This window comes from Paralichthys olivaceus, chromosome 1 (genome assembly GCF_024713975.1).
Source record: "Paralichthys olivaceus isolate ysfri-2021 chromosome 1, ASM2471397v2, whole genome shotgun sequence".
Lineage (NCBI taxonomy): Eukaryota > Metazoa > Chordata > Actinopteri > Pleuronectiformes > Paralichthyidae > Paralichthys > Paralichthys olivaceus.
Genome location: NC_091093.1, coordinates 17,124,948 through 17,142,198, shown reverse-complemented (window position 1 = coordinate 17,142,198; position 17,251 = coordinate 17,124,948). Strand labels below are relative to the sequence as shown.

At 39.2% G+C, this 17,251-nt stretch overlaps 2 protein-coding genes across 5 annotated transcripts; both read left to right on the top strand.

The window, feature by feature from the left end:
• Positions 1-7: 7 nt before the first annotated feature.
• Positions 8-5,119, top strand: LOC109636734 (uncharacterized). 3 transcript variants are annotated; one of them, XM_020098652.2, is made up of 7 exons: positions 8-369; positions 1,717-1,764; positions 2,411-2,599; positions 3,049-3,158; positions 3,438-3,553; positions 3,689-3,751; positions 3,911-5,119. In XM_020098652.2, the coding sequence occupies exons 1-6, from the start codon at positions 194-196 to the stop codon at positions 3,728-3,730; spliced, it is 681 nt and encodes a 226-aa protein (XP_019954211.2). In that variant the 5' UTR covers positions 8-193; the 3' UTR covers positions 3,731-3,751; positions 3,911-5,119. The 3 variants fall into 3 exon arrangements, with proteins under 3 accessions (XP_019954211.2, XP_069379899.1, XP_019954212.2); XM_069523798.1 differs by having other exon boundaries at positions 105-513; XM_020098653.2 differs by lacking the exon at positions 1,717-1,764 and having other exon boundaries at positions 113-369.
• Positions 5,120-5,627: 508 nt separating this feature from the next.
• LOC109636923 (zinc finger protein 280C) lies at positions 5,628-16,434 on the top strand. Of its 2 annotated transcripts, none has more exons than XM_020098960.2 (18): positions 5,628-5,890; positions 6,873-6,997; positions 7,222-7,427; positions 7,581-7,680; positions 7,789-8,013; positions 8,218-8,292; positions 8,394-8,488; positions 8,628-8,803; positions 11,172-11,329; positions 11,427-11,527; positions 11,618-11,764; positions 12,172-12,306; positions 12,425-12,657; positions 13,627-13,767; positions 13,858-13,926; positions 14,023-14,138; positions 14,232-14,253; positions 14,535-16,434. In XM_020098960.2, the coding sequence occupies exons 2-18, from the start codon at positions 6,880-6,882 to the stop codon at positions 14,911-14,913; spliced, it is 2,496 nt and encodes an 831-aa protein (XP_019954519.2). In that variant the 5' UTR covers positions 5,628-5,890; positions 6,873-6,879; the 3' UTR covers positions 14,914-16,434. The 2 variants fall into 2 exon arrangements, with proteins under 2 accessions (XP_019954519.2, XP_019954518.2); XM_020098959.2 differs by having other exon boundaries at positions 14,229-14,253.
• Positions 16,435-17,251: the final 817 nt, after the last annotated feature.

Here is a 17,251-nt window from a genome sequence, read left to right as displayed (position 1 = left end):
CTGTGGTTTTAACTCGAGATGATCGATCAAATATCAGTGAATCTGCTCGTTACGGCCAATCAACAACAGGAGGCGCCCGTGTGCAGGCACAGGACCATGCGCAGGGGGAGAATAAGAAAAAGCAGGATATGGAGCAAACTTAGTAAACGTAGCAGTGATAATGCTCTAAACTATGACAGCGTGAGCTCTGTGCATGATGGCCTGCAGACAAAGGAGCACTTTAGAAGATAAACGGAAGAAGAAGTTACGTGACAAGGCGAGAGATAAGACTCGCATTAACATCAGCGAAGCTTTCCGGCGTTGGAAAGACCTCCGAGGGGCAACGGGCTTGGACACGGACGCGGAGTTCGCACATTATCTGCTCGAAAGGTGGGTCACACTGGTTCAGCTGTGTGTGGACTGGGCTGACTGTGAGGACACGAGATGTCCACTGTCCACGCTGCTCACTGCTCCTCCTCTGCAGAGAGTCGGGTCAGGGCTGCTTCCCGATGCTCCTCTACTCTGGGCTTTACGGTACGGGTGCTTGGAGCGGTCAAAAAGGAACAAATGATCCTTATTTCAACAATAAGTCGTTATTTGATTTAACGCGTTTAAAACAACATCGTGTTTCACATTGAATGCAATCCAGCTTTAAGAATAACACGTTAATAATAATCTTTATTCATACAGCACTTTACAACCCAGTTACAAGGTGAAACAATGGGAAACAGTTAAGAAGCAAGAAACTATTTAAAGAGAGCACACAGCAAAGAGCAGACATTAAAAAAAAAGTTATACCTGAGAAAATAGTAAAAAGAAGATTACATTATAAAATAATGAAAGTATCCAGTAAGTAATTAGGAGAAAGCACACTGACATACTATGAGGAGTTTTTAACTGGTTATGAAACGTCTCATTTTAATACTGCTGCCTCTTTAGATGGATGTACGTAGTTAGAGGTACTCTATTGATCCCAAATAGGGAAATTACTGAACTTAATGACCAATCACACAACAAAGGGGACAATCAGGGAGAAGATGTGGCTTTTTTAATAAACTGTGAATGTGCTGCGGTTAAGGAGGAACGATTTTCACAAATCCAGGATTCACCTCACACATGAATGCCTCCCCGTGGTTAGACTACGACTCTTTTTATGGAAAAATGTGCTTTGGCATAGTTTTACATTTCTTTAAACATTTTTTTATTAGTCAATAGAAATTTTTAAACTTAAAAATAATAACCAAAAAGCCACACAGGAGGAAATTCAAGGATCATCTAAATCAGTTTTTCTAATATACTGAAGCATGAATCCATGGGAGGAACCTTTATCCTCTATTTTTAATTGCAGACTGCCACCTGTTGGACAAGCACAGATGTTTTTACCAAATGAAAGTACCCAGATAAACAGAAACATGGTTTACACATTGTTTATTTTCCAGTACTTCACTGGAATTGGAAATAAATGAATCAGTAAAAACACCCAAAATTATTGGTTGCAGATTGGCAGAACTATATAGTCATTTCAGGAATAAGTAGGCCATGCAGGGAATTGCTATTCATGAAATGTTTAATGAAATAACATCCAGGCTGTGAGTTATTTTAAACTCTTACTTTTTTAAACACAAATAGGTTTTAAACAAGAACAGGGATTTGTGAATCCATGTATCTCAGTTTTTTCATCAAAGGGTATAAACATTTTAATCATTGTTACTATTGATAATATCTATTCTTTTACAGTTATGAAAAAACACTATCAAGCCTTGGACATAAATCTGCCCCTAAAAGGTAATAAGTCATAACTTTGCCTTGTTTTTATCACTTGCACTGACTAAACATGACCTTTTACATTGTTTTGGCCATATATATATATATATATATATATAGTATTTAAATATATAAGAACACTCACACATTCCCTCTAGTATGTTTCAACTAAGGCCTGAGCCTCCTGACTACGACAGATAACTTAATAATTCATAAAACATATATTTGCCTTTACTTAATCTAGGTCAGATGACATCATGAGCTACTCAGCCAGAATATAACCAAGAACATGGCAGTTACTTTGGGTCGCTATAAACAGAATCAGTTTGTATTGCTCTTGAGTTCCTCTGTGACTCTGTGTCAATGAATGTCGACCTTCTGTAACAACTTTTGCTTCATCAGAAGAAGATGTGTGTGACATCATGTGTGTAAAGAGGTAAGCACCAGCAAGATGGTGTCACACATATGGAGAGAGGTGGACAGGCTCCAGGTCAGATTAATACAATGTACATTTCAGTAGGTACATATGTCTGTCAGTGCTGCAGTGTCCCCACTGTAATGTCATTTTCCATGTTGTAGAGATGGAGGTCACCATTTATGATGATGTAAATTCGTGCTTGTGTGATTCATTTGATTTAATTTTTTTTTTTTCTTTTTTTTTTAATAGATCTGCCTTGGATAATGATATCGAAAACATCCTAGACACAACTGAACAGAGAGCAGCAGGAGCAGATGACGTCTTTCATTTTTTGGATAATGATATAGAAAACATCCCAGACACAACTGAACACAGCCCAGCAGGAGCGGATGACATCTGTGATGAGGACGTCTACGTGCCACTAATTCGTAATCAGAGGTACCTGAAAATGGGCCGCAAGACGAAAATAAAACTCTGATTGAAAAAGTGAAAACGACAGATTCATTAGTTACTGAACAGTAGCTTGGGTTTAACTTAACTGGTGACTGTTGTGAATGTGACTGTGGTTGTTTACCTCTGTATGTTGGCTCTGTGATATGCTGCCGACATGTCCAGGGTGTACCCCACCTCTTGTCCAGTGTCAGCTGGGAGTGGCTCAATCTCCCCTGTGGTATAGATAGTTCAATAGCTACACATCTGCTGTACACTCTTGTTAAAGTCACAGATGATGTGCTGCACCTCTTTTCCTTTATGCGTTCATTACTTATCTTACAATTGAGGATTACTTACACGCTTTTGAAGAAGTATAGTACCAGAATACTGACAACTGAACAGATATCCATGAAGATTTGTCTCTTTGTTGTGTCCCACGTTGTTTTCTGTTGCAGCTTCACAACATCTGAGCTGTTACTGGAATGTGAAGAAGAGGAGCTCGAGCCGTGCCAGAAACCAACATCACAACTTGACTCCAAAGATGAGGATGATGTCAGAGAGTCGAGTATGTGACAACGTTTTTCTTTATACACATCTTACATCTGTGCTCCACTAAAACACAAATAACTGTTGAGTCAGAACATGTCATCATATGTGCAGTTTCAAATGGTTTGGTGAAATTGTACTTGGTTTGAAGAATATATTGCTATTTGAATGTTGTTTTAAACAGAGGAGTGTTCATTAAATGAGTTGAGTTGGACTACAATACTTACAAACATGCTAAAATGTTATTCTCCAAATATTAACTTGTATCCAATTTTGGTCTTTTTGTTTGTTGTTCCAGAAAATGAACAGTTAGATTGTAAGCTGAAGCCTTTGTCACCTCTTCAGAGAAATCAAGTGAATTCAACACCCAGGCTGAACAGAGAAACAGCTGAACCCGTTGTCTTCAACTACAAAGTAAAGATCTTATCAGAATTATTTATTTATTTGTAATTGTTTAGCTGGATAACTTATAGCTTGTTTCATTTATAAAATGTTTTTCACATGGATACTGGTCTTGTATTTTATATGGATTCTGTTTCTATTTCCCAGGGATTCACTGTGGTTCTCTCAAGACACCGGATCTTCCCATGAATTCATTTGAAATAGCACCAGGTAAAATTGAGGATCACTTTGAGGAGAGTTTTTCTTCATTATTTTCAGTTATTAATTTCAATGGGGCCTATATTTTTGGGGGGTGATTTTGATTAATTTTTGTTATTGTTTATTATCATCATTAGCATTGTTTTACATATGAGTGTGTCTGTTTTCCAGATGATCATCAGCAGCTTTTCCAGAAAGTGACTTCAGCCACAGAAACAGCTTGGTCCTAAAGCAGCAAGTCTGATTCTTTATCCAGAGTCCACGATGCTGCAAAATCTATAAAGACATCTAACCAGCTGCAGACGGACCAGTCCAGCTCCCGGACTCCCTCTCTATCCCATCCTCTGCCTTGCTTCATCGCATTGAACTTGAATCAACGGTTATGTCACACACATAAACATCTTGATCGAGACACAGAATGTTAAGTTATCTGCACATTGATTTGATGTTCAGACCATTGTGAGTCTGTTGGCTCTGACATCCTGTCTAGAGTCTGTGTAGCCCTGCACACAGCGTCTGTTTCAACAACTAACAACCTGTCAGTCACAGGTTTATTGTAACGTTTTGCAAAAAAAAAAAAAAATATGTCAAATTCAAATGCATGTTATTAGTTCATAGTTTCTCTGTAATGCACTAATGTTTACAGGGATTGAGAAGTGATGAATCTGATACAAAGATAAATGTCTTGCTGTGAAGGAGCACATCAGTGTTTAGTTTGCTCACCATGGCTGTTTTATATAAGTTGGTCTACATCTGTTTTTCCTAAACTCTTATGCCCCTCTTTAGAAGCCTCCAGTCCCATGCAAACTGTTTGCACTTAAATCAAGCAGCCATATCAAACAGTCATTTAGATAAGAATGTATAAAATGGTATCACATGAAAATACTACCTCAAATGTGAACTTGCGTAAAGGCAGTGAGAGAGTAGTTTTATCCCACCTCTGCCAGCGCACCTTCACCCTGCAACTATTTCCCTCTATTTTTGCTTTTCGAGTTTTATTCTTTGATTTACAGCCAGACTCCAGGCTCTTCATGATCTCTAGGGACTTCAGCTTGAAAAGACTCCCCATCTTTATTCAGTTGAGGATTACCCACCAGGGAGGACATGACCCTGGACCTGCTGTGTACCATAAAGAGGCAGATTCCACCTCACACATGAACTTTTAAAGGGAACATTTTTTTCTGTTTACTGGGATTACTGTGAAAGAGTAGTTTATTTAAAAAAATTTTACATATTAGCTTTACATTGTGTTGTGCTATTGTAAGGAAACACTCTCCCTGTGGGTATGATTAAAGGTTTTACTGATTCTGATTCAAAAGTTGTTTCACAGTGAACATTTCATGTATTTTACTTTTTGGAAATAAACTTAATCAAATCATACATCAGATTTTACGTTTACTCTTTATTCACATTTTATTGCCCTTTTAATAAGTCATTAAACCTGAACAGACAGTGCTTAACAACATGAGGCATCTGCAGGGTTCATCGAGTTCAATTTAAGTCTTTAGAATGGAAGTATGATAAGAGAAAAGAAAGGAAGGGAGGGGAGAAAAACAAAGGAAAAGGGGAGACGAGAGGACAAGAAAAGAAAAGAAAGGAAAAGAAACAAAAAGAGATGAGGGGAGTGAAAAATAAATTAAATGAATGGACAGGGGGAGAGGAAAGGAAAGGGAACAAAAAGAGAGGAGAGGAGAGGAGGGAGAGAAAAGGAAAGGAAACAAAAGGAGAGGAGAGGAGAGGACAGGAGAAGAAAGGAATGAAAAAAGAGAGGAGACTATGAACAAAGATGTGGCCGCAGAAGTGTGGCGCACTCTCCAGTAGGCAGGTGGCGGTAATGCGCCATAAACATATGCTGTCAACCGCCAGTAGATACAAAGGAAGAAGAAGCAGATGGAGAAGGAGAAGAAGAAGAAGACGGATGCAGCAAGGGTCTGTGTTATTGGTGCGAGCGGAGTGTTTCCGCCGCCTCGGGCCATCAGCACGACTTCTCCCCCTCTCCCTGTGTGAAATAGTCCCCTACTGTGTGAACCCTGTCGTCCTGTGGACAAGGACTTAACCGAAGTTTGGTTGTCTCGACCCGGCTGTGGAGCTGAGTGTGAGAGGGAGGCAGCCGGAGCTCCCACAGTCTTTGTCCCAGCATCCCCCGCTCAGGTAATACCGTCATTAGCCTGGCTAATGTCAAGGCGCGGTGATCGATAAGCGATACCCCTGGCACCGTGACACCTCGCGTCAGAGATAAACAGACACATCGAGGTGTTGAAACACTTCATCATTTGAAATCCCACCTCAAGACTGCGGCAGCTCAGCCATGAACGCTAAATGGTTAGCATTAGCTACCGCTGCTGTTGAGAGGGTCTGAGCAGCTAATAACAAAACAGCGCTGAGCTAACACATGCTAATGTTAGCCAGTAGAGGATCAGGGGAGCGTAGCTCGCAGCTTTCTCTTCATCAGTGACTGAATCACGAGTAGCTGCAGCGTTTAGTTGAACATGGAACAATATAAGCACACAAGCCAGAATTGGATCTTAAGTCAGACATCATGTTTACAACCTTTAGCAAAGTGTTCTTCGTGTAACAGCTCGGGCCCCAATTTATTCTGTCTGCACATCTGCATCAGCAGTCTCCTATGTCAACCAATACTGTCACCACCTTATAATAGGATTTAAAATAAGCTCTCCAGCAATAATACATATAATCCACGTTCAAGTTAGAAATAGCCACAATAAATACTGGGGCCCCAGTCACACATGTGTGTGCACGGTTGTAATGGTTTCACATGCACTAGCTGGTTGCTGCCAAAAGGAAACGTATCATTCTGCAAATGTGGTCAAATGGTCACGTGTAACGTGGGGTTTTTTCATTTACAGCAGTGAACCCACAGATTATTATTATCACCAGTCTTTGCAACATGTTGAAGACGATTGTGTGTCTTTACAGTTCAGAAGTGTTCAGTGTATCAAAATATATAATGGTCTGTTGAAATCCCATTTTTAAGGTATTGATATTTAAATCAGCTTTTAGTTTTCAGCATATATCTCTTCATTGCTTTGCAATAGTGGTAGTTTTAAAGTGTATGTTTTTAAATTCTGCAGTCTCTTGAATCAAGTTGACTTATTGTGTTTTTCTGTTGCAGCTTCACAATGTCTGAACTTTTTATGGAGTGTGTGGAGGAGGAGCTGGAGCCATGGCAGAAACAAGCTACTGAAGTTCACATGGTCGAGGATGATGATGATGAACCCATCTTCGTCGGAGTGCTCTGTATGTCCTAGCACATTTTTTTATATATTAATGTGGAGAATGTTGAAGCCCCAAAAGCACAAATGATGCTTTATCATATAAGTGCAGCTAGGAAGCAACTTCTGCTGTTTAATATTTGTTGTAAATCTGTTAGATATTGAAAGTTTGTAAAAAAGTATTCTTATTTTTATTATTAATATTATTGGATTGAGTGTTTATTTTGGTCCATTTCCTTGTTATTACAGCTAATAACCAAAAGAGCAGTGACCCGCTGCCCCAACCTCCTCAGACGAACAGTGCAGGAATACAAGGAATCAAGCGTCCTGATCCTCAGCCTTCCATTAGCTCCTCACAAATACTGATGCCACTGAATATAGCTGGAAATACAGTGAATGCTGCAACACCCACACTGACCACAGTCACGCCGCAACCTGTCATTGTTAATAACCAGGTATCATTCAATTAATATTCCAAATATTAAGTGCAACTTTCAGTTTACTCTAATTTTGTTTTCAATTTAGTGAACAGCTTTTCAGGTTAATTAATGTGCCTGATGCATGATGAAGTATGATTATGTTAAATTATGGATTTATACTTTTTCCAGGGCTTTATTGTCACTTCTCCACAATTAGTGAACAACCCTGGGTTTATTGCCTCTCTTGGTCGGCAGTACCCCCCTGGGACTTCATTTGCAATCGTAGCAGGTAAACCTGAGTGTAATAGTATAATATAAGTAAAGTTTAGCATATCGTTAATAGTTTTAATGTTGTCATGTCAAATTTGTCTTGAGAATTTATATTTTCTGTTTCTAGCTGGTCAGCAGCAGATTTTTCAGCAGGTCAGTCAAGGCACAATCATACCCAGTGCTGTCCACAGGCCTCAGGTGCAACAAATCAGCAACAACATTGTGACGTTGTCTAATGTCCAGAGCCCCACTGTGTACTCAACACAACCAAATCAACTGAAACCCAACCAGCCGATCTCCCAAACTCTGCAGGTCGTCTCTGGGCCAACAAAGGCCAATAGCTTCGACACAGGTACATTTGTTATTCCTCTTTTACATCAGTATTAGTGAGTATACACCCGGTGTCCTGTTTCCTTCACAGACAAAAGCCAGATGTTAGTGTTTTTTTGACCAGTGAAAAAGGGGCTTTTGATTTACTTAAACATTTAAAAAAATAAAAAATAATCTCAGTGTGCTGGCAGTGATTCAAATGTAAATGCTTTTTGATATTACACAGATCCAACACCAGTCAAACGTGGATTGATACTACAGCAAACTGACAGTGTCGAAAAAAGAGTAAAGCTCAATTCAGGTAAGTGACAGTCTAACAGACACTGTTCATCACTAAACAAACCCCAAGCCTAATCTGTGCTCCACTCATGTTTGTATCTTATTATTTGTAACATCTAACAGATTTATCAGGCAAACTGGAAAACGGCATCAATAAAAAGTGCTCCAAGTGTCAAGAAGAATTCACAATGCCAGAAGCTTTGAAATTCCACATGATGGTGAGTAAAACTTTTGTGGAAATTAATCCTTTATTGGAAAAAAATAATAGCATAAGAGATAAAACGTAAACATGTGCACCTAGCCATCAACACATTTTGAGGAAAATGCTCTCAACCTCTAAATGCCTCTTAATTTCAGAGTTGCTGTACAAAGGTTGAAAGTACAGCTCCATCAGCCGCGAACAAGCGCATCATGCTGGTCTCTGATTTCTATTACGGCCACTTTGAGGGAGATGGGCACAATATGGAGGGGCAGAGGACCAGCAGCACTTTCAAGTGCCAGAGCTGTTTGAAAATTCTCAAGAACAATATCAGGTATGGTTGTGTTTATTTTTTTCTTGCCCTCAGTAAAATAACAGTTTAAAAATCAATTTCATCCATTGGTTGTGGTTTTCTTTGCTAAGTAAACCTGCTGACACACAGCAAGCACACAGTGCAGCTCTGAATGTTGTGTTTTGTAGAAACATTTTCATTCATTTGGAGTTGTGTGTCTGGCTACCTGATAAAGTACATCTAATATTAACTCCTTTCAACACCCTCTCAACACTCTCTCTCACTGCTGAGGGAAATATCTGTTTCTTTAGCTGCTAAATGCTTCCTTATGTTCACCAGCTTGTCTCTAACAGTGTCTGTCTTCAGGTTGGTGTCTCTGTGTTTTACACCTTAAAGCCTTTTCTCTTTAAACAGCTTCCTGCTGGGGCTGTAATTGTTTGCAGTTAGAGCAGTGAGAGTGAACCTAAACAAGAAGCTGCCACGGGGCAGCTAAACATTCAGGGTGAAAACCTGCAAGAAAGCTCCGTAAAGCCAAGATAAGCAACAGATTTCATCACACGTGATGCTTAATGAGCAACAAACCCGATCACATTGATTTCACACAGTCATTTGTCAAACCTTAGAACCAATATTTTAATAGCAGTTGACAGTTAATATGGATTAAAACCTACATGTGTTGTTTCTAAACACTACTACAAATGTAATATGTCATGCTAATTTAATTTAAATACATTTAAATTAAATGTAAATTTAAGGGAACAGTACAAAGTTTTCACACCAGAAAATCTGAGCATCCACGTCGCTTCTATTTCTTCTTCTTTTGTTTAATGCTTCTTGCAAGGTCAGAAAATTCTAACTATCCCCAAAGAAATGTTTTCATGCTGCTCATGATCATAAACATGGTTGTTTGATACAGACCAGGACCATCTCGTTGCTCAGACTACATTTATTTTACTTTTACCAGACCTTTTACTGGTCTGGATCGAGGTATCTCTCACACTTGTTATTTCGGTTCAAACTAAACTGAGAGGCAGGTGTGAAAGCACCCTGAGTCTCAGATCAAAAATTATCCACATATTATCATTGATATTCTCTCAAATAGCAGATTGGGACTGGAAGCACAGACAGAAAAGATATCTGTCTGGTGCCAGTACACAAGCAGAGGACGTCTTCTTTGTCTCTCTCTGCAGTTTTCTTCTCAGATGGATGACAGTATCAGAGCATTTTCCCTCTTGGGTTTAAAGATGAAAAATGACAGCTGGTTTAGTTGGTGGAAGAACTGCTCCCTTGATTAAATAACTTTGCTTCAGAACGCATCGAAAAAAAGCTTCTGTAAGCTGCTTTTAATGGGGAAACACATTTGTACTGCAACTGCACCCTCACAGTCGAGGTCGTAGTTCGTCCACATAAAATTTCTATTAGGGGAGCTGAGGTAGCAGAATGTACAGGCTGAAAAATGGGCCGTGTCGTGGCAGGAAGCTGTGGAGCTGCTGGCTGCTGCCGCGGGGCACTACATCATTAGGCAGAACAAGGATCCGTGTGTAATTGGTGATATTATAACGGCCATTATACATGCTTAGAGAGTGAGGTGCAAGGAGATTACTTCATTTATCTTTAAACCCTTTGGGACCTGGACCATAACTGCTACAAAATACACAGTCCATTAATATTACATTTCCCCCACTGCTTGACACTTGTTTTGTTTTCATGTGTCAAATTTCCTGAATATGTAGATAATGAGAGAACAGATTTTTTTTTAGTCAACCTTGAGCCCAGTGTGTGCTGACAGAATTTGCCTGCAACACTGTTTTGTTTTACAGATAAAATGTGTCTGATACGAATACAAAAACAAATATAAGTGACCTTTTATCTACCTCAGATAATCTAAATTCCTCTTTGAATTTCTTTTATTAACGTTTATGTTAGATGGGATATATTTGATGGATGGATGATGGAGTTAAAAATGTTATAGTTTGAGAGACAAAAGGCCCATCGCGGGTTTGGCATCTTCATGTGTTTCGTCTCACCAGTCGTCCATAACCCAACAATGTGGAATTGGTTGTCATACCGTTTAAGACACACAAAAGATAATGCCAGCAAAAATGAAGACGGTATTAATCGATTATTAAATATATTTGCTTGTCAATGTTGTGAATCATGATGTTTGAAGACATATCCTCGAGATAATAATCAATCTTGCTTATCAAGTTTGATCAGATTTTCAGGTGATATCTTCCTATGTCTGTTTTATCCAACTAAAACTAACTAACTAAAAACTCACTTTACTGTGTTAACGAAAACCGTAAATGACCGTTTCCTGACAGAGACGAACGTTCAGTTATGTTTCAGTTCTTTGTAATAAAAGGTTGTGAGACGTTTCCTTGCTGTGTGTGTCCACGTTGCTGTGCAGGTTCATGAACCATATGAAACATCACCTGGAGCTGGAGAAGCAGAACAGTGAGAGCTGGGAAAGTCACACGACCTGCCAGCACTGCTACCGACAGTATATGACTCCGTTCCAGCTGCAGTGCCACATCGAGAGCGCTCACAGCTCGATGGAGTCCTCAAGTAAAACACATCGTGATCGTCACAGCTCCATGTACACACGTGAAGGTTTTGTTAGACACTCAGTGGTGATGTGCGATTTTCTTCTTTCCTTTTTCAGCCATTTGCAAAATATGTGAGCTGGCGTTTGAGTCTGAGCAGGTGCTCCTGGAACACATGAAGGATAACCACAAGCCCGGGGAAATGCCTTATGTCTGCCAGGTCTGCTCCTTGTTACTGAGAGGTGGTTTGGTTTAACGTTTCGAAGTAAACATTTTTCTGACTCTGAAATTCTCATTCATTTTTCCTCAGGTGTGCAATTACAGGTCCTCTTTCTTCTCCGATGTGGAGACACATTTCCGAACTGTCCACGAAAACACTAAAGACCTGCTCTGTCCCTTCTGTCTCCGAGTTCTCAAAACAAGTCATATGTACATGCAACACTACATGAAACATCAGGTATGATGCTGCTTTTCTTCCAGTCTGTGGTAAACCTGGTGACACTAAAAAATGTAACTCAGATTAAGGTCACAGAGCAATATGTAAATTCAACTGATGCTTTAAATTCTTAATTGGTCTTGTTTTAATTTATCTTTGATTTGCACTTTGAGCTCCATCTGCCAACACTTTACTGTAAACATAAAGCCAGCTTCTCTTCGCCTCCTCTACTCTTTACCTCCTCTACAGGAGCAGTAAATACAGTAGATCTGGAGCCATTCAAAATTAATTGCTTTTAGAAAATCAATTGCTTTCACGAGTCTGAAAGTCTAGAGCGGTTTTCAGACTCGTAAAAATTGCAGGACAATTGGCTGGAATCACTTTGCTTATTATTTCCATTTTTGTGTTCCTGTTTTTTCTTACTTCAGAAAAAAGGGATCCATCGCTGTGGAAAATGCAGACTGAATTTCCTCACCTACAAGGAGAAATTAGAGCACAGGACTCACTTCCACAAGACTTTCAGAAAACCTAAAGCCCTGGAGGGTCTTCCTCCGGGTACAAAGGTCTGACATAACAGCATCAGCACATCATTTATTTCAGACCCTCGTCTTTTGATCGTTAACCTGATTATTACACATTTTCTGTAATTCACTGTCATTACATCTTGTGTTTTCCTTCCAGGTGACCATTAGAGCCTCCGTTTCAGGAAAGACGCCTTTAGCGCCCACCTCCCCTGAGCGATCTGCCGTTACCGTCACTCCAGGATTAATGTGTAACAGTTCGCCAGCCAACCCTTCAGTCAGTGTATCCAAGTCTAAATCCAACACGCCCGGAGCTGCTAAAGGCAAAGTGGCTCAGGGCAAGAAAAAAGAGGCTCGAGCTTCCAAGCACAACCTGGCCCTCAGGAATCTCAGGTCAGAGACACTACAGCAGCAACTCATTTTATTCTTATGGAGCCCTTCACACATTTCTTCAATGACACAAAGTGGAAATTTATGCAGCAACTAAAAATCAACAAAGCAACACATCTGTTATTAGAGGCATTTAGTTTGAAAGAAGTGAAGGATAATGTCAATGTGCAGGGAGAAGAATGTATTATATGAATTAATTAAATGTTTGTACTACATTTAACAATGTGGAGATAATTTAAATGAACAGGACTGTTTCTTGGGAAGCTCAATAAACTGGTCCCCCAAAAATAAATGATCCATAATCCTATGAGCTGATCATGTTTAAATCACTCAGGATCCTTCATCCACTAATATGGAGCCTCCCCTCCTGAGGATTTATGACAGAAAATTAATTGATGCTATTAAACCCTAGAAACACACAAAGCTGTCAATTGCTAATTCTTCAGACACACTTCATTAAACAGGCTGAATATAATTCGGTGTGTTGGAAACCGTGGGATTTCTTTATTTAAAAAGTGTGTAATGTTTGACTAATTTAGACAAAGCAATCAAAACTAATCTGCTGTTTCCAAGCAGATGAGCGAAGAATAATGAGGTGGTATATTACACTAGAAACCTCTATGAAGACACTCAATAAAGATAATTAATTGTGACACATCCTACCAAACATTTATTTATACACTGCAGTATCTTTAAAGCCTCTACAAGGAGTTTTTAGACATGACCTCTGTTTACCCAGAGTTTGTCTTTCACACATGCTCAACGCAGCTTTTTTCCCCACTCCTTTCAAAACAAATGCACATGCTGTCTGAACAGGTTCACAAGGTGACAGTGGAAACACGGCTGCTTCTGTCCACAGATGCACCAAAAATTAACAAGCTTTGAATGTCACTTGACCAATGAACGAGAAGTCTCAAATATTTAAAGTAAACCACAACTAACTGCTTTTTCCCCCTAATTTCCACTTTTCAGAATCAATGAGCGGAGTCAAACGTGCATCGAGTGCAATACACAAGTCGACGACTTCTTTTCTCATTTCCCAATGGTTTCCAATTGTGGTGCGTGTAAATATCGGACAAGTTGCAAAGTTTCCATTGGGAATCACATGATCAGGTGAGTAAAAAAATCCCATTGAATCTTTATTCTGTGTGATACTATTATGTCCTCGGTTTATTTGACAAATCTTTCCTTGCTCTCGCGTAGGTATCACAGCACCATCACCAAAAACAGATTTTTGAAGAGGGAAAGTAAGAAAAATTCATCCAAACTGAAGTACGTATGAATCACACCTTGGTTTTGTACAACAACAAAAATTGTGTTTTCTATTTGAAATTGAGCATGACAGAAGATGTTTTTGTTTTTTCCCAGATTAACTATGGTGTGTCTCAACTGCGACCTCCTCGTGGATGCTTCAGGCGGTGACCTGATGAGCAAACATTTAAATGATCGACCAAATCACATATGCAAAGTCATTCAGGAGAAAGGTAGGTTTCTTTTCCTCTAGTTCCACCTGAATCAGGTTCAGTATTGAGTGATGCAAGTGTCTTAAAGGTTGTGTCTTCTTTTTATCCCAGCAGACGTCAAAGCCAAAGATCGAGCGTAAGTAGAAACAGATACACACATCACATCTGATCAGCATATTATCTGAAATCTAAAACAAACACTTGACAATGTAGAAGAGCATAAAAAGAAATACATTCTTGAAAGGGCACAAAACGGATTTAGTGTCATCTTACAGATGTTTTTACAGGCTCCCTGTGACGACTAAATTGACACTGATGTGTAAATTGTTGGAGTCGCCCTTTTCTTTAATATTTGTTAACATATTGTGTGTTATCCTGAAATGTGCTTTTACTAACGCCGCCCTCCTCTTTATGCAGGCAACACGTCTTGGTGCAGCCAACAAAAGTTATGTACCTTGTGGCTACACCTTCTCCTCCGACACCAAAGGAAATGGAAATGAAACTAGAGGAAAAGGTCCCATCTATAAGTTTTAATGTTGCTGCTGTTGATCAACCAGAGCCAATTTTACCAACAGTTGATCAGGAAAAGGGCTCTGCGGCATTAAGTGTCAATGAAGATGCAAAGCCGACATCACTGCCGACCTCGTCTCCTTCGACATCAGATGGGGCTTTCGATGTCGGTGATGTGCCGGTGGGAGATGAGCCAGTGGGTGACTCAGAGAGTGCAGATATCAGAGAGCAGCTCCCTGTCTCAGAAGTTGAGCATGAGACTGGGGAACAGCAAACTAAATCTTAATGAAACACAATGATTAAGCAATGCACATAACAAACTAGAGTTATGACCTTGAAACAACTTGTTCATCAGCCACACCTCAGCTTTGTCATTTCTTTTACAAATATACATTAATATGGCTGCAGGTATTTACTACAACTACAGATTCCTACATTAGGAAAGTCAGTTTCAAAAATTGGATAAAGTATTAATCTCCTCTGTAAACCTTACTTTAAATATGTAAAGTATTTATAAATAAAAAACATCCAATCATCTTTTTTGCCCTTGAAACTGGTGAGAAAACATCATGATTCTGCATTTTTAGCTATTGTAGACCGCACAGTGTCAGCTGCTCATTTGACTTAAATAACATGTGTATTCCTTTAAAACTCTTATTATCCGTAAGGAAACTCCACCTGCTATAAGGTAGGTAGTATGTGGCTCTGCTCCTGATCCCCAGTGTCAGCTTTGATTTGTTTTATTGAGAAAGATGAAAAAACACATTTTGCATGTGACAAATCCACCAAGTTTCCCTGAAAAAAAACGTTCTCATTATATATTTAAAATATCTGTGTAGTTCCCTTAAACTACACATAAAACTACACACAATTAAATTGCATCTGATGTAGTCACAGCAGTTTGAGCCCAATTTCTTTCGCAGAAAGTTTTGAGCTGGTAACTAAATTTAAGTTTTAGATTTTTATTGTTCTTCAATTTTTGCCTTGTGTAGGTTTATTTTGAGATCTAATAAGAAAGCTGTTACATTTATATTGAATATGAGGTTGTATTATCAATAACGAAAATATACATTGTCACTGAAAATTGTTTCTTGTTAAGAGGAAATTCCTGATGTGTACCAGAAATATTTGTCTCCACTTTATCAGGAATATCTTAAGAATTCATGGGTGAACTTGAAAGAGAAACTTCTATGTTGACACACAGAAAGTAACTTGGAGGAATACAGCAGTCCATGTGTAGAAAATCTAAACATTCAATTTTACTCGATAAAGAGAATGTCAGTTTTGTGAGACTTAACAGAAAATAAAGCAACAAAAGTGGACGTGGGGTGGACAGTAGATTTTATTGTTTGACTTTTAAACTTTGTTCAGAGTGCCAGCCTGTAAAACAGATGTCTACACGTTTTCTTGGCTGCAGGTACATCGAGTTGTTTCATGTCCCAGCCTCCTTTAATTCTGCATTAAGTGTAAAAAAAGTTCCCTGTGGTGCTGGAAATATTTCATACAATGCGGTTTGTTTACTTTGTGTGGCTTAAAGTGTGAAGATATTCTTTATGATATTCTTTAGGTTTTTTTAAAACGGGTTTTCACTTGTGCATATAGTATCTTTAGAGCAAGTCTGTAAATGCATTATGTCTTTGAGGGCACTGTAAATGTAACCACCCCTCCCTGAGTCTCTTTTGAATACATTCCTCTAAATGTTTATCGTGTTCCCCTTAGGACACATTTTCTTCTGAGATCTATAAACCACTGGGTTTGCATCAGTGTTTTTCTGTTGTTTGTTTTGTAAATAAATCTTTAATACAAAGGGTTGGAGTGGTTTTTTCCAGAACTTTGTTCTCTGAAGCTGACCGGATCATTATTAGGTTCTTTAGGGCAGTTTATTGCAAAGATTGTGAAGAATGTTTGGTTCCAGCTGCAGAACATACGCCATTAATGTGTTCAGCAGCTGCAAGAGTCAAATATTCACATTAAATTCAGTAAACAAGATTTCATGGTGCTTGAGTTAAAATGACTTGTATATTAGTTTCAATGATGACACAGAATCACACTGTCGCAGCTTTTCCCTGAATACTTCATTCAAACATCAAAATGTTCATCTCTTTCAAGTCCCCATAATAAGATTGTTTTAACAGGTTCAGGTCCCAACAACATGAGTAACAAATATACACACAGTCTATATATATATAAACACACAATAACATTAACAACAACAATGTGCGCGCACTTTTTTGTTCGTGATAAGGAGAACTGTGTCCGTGTACAAATTACATTCAAACACAAAAATAACTACAATTCATTTGGATTCATTTTGGTTTTCCCGGATCTGACGTCATTGTCAACACTCATTTCTATTGGCTGATCGTGCTGTGACGCGCTGTTCCCAGGACAACCGCTGAACAACCCCTCAGGTGAACTCATCGGCGGCTCCAGAGAACCAGCGAGCTGCGATCGTGGCAGCGGCAGCTCGCACTGGCACTTCCGGTGGCAGAACCTGCCACTGATTTGTAGAGGCAGCTGTCAGCTGTCTGTCTTTACTTGTTATTCTTCCAGTTCATGGATGGTTGAGACGCTGCACACAGTTATGATGCCATCCCTTCACATCTGTTTTATACTGTTTTTAT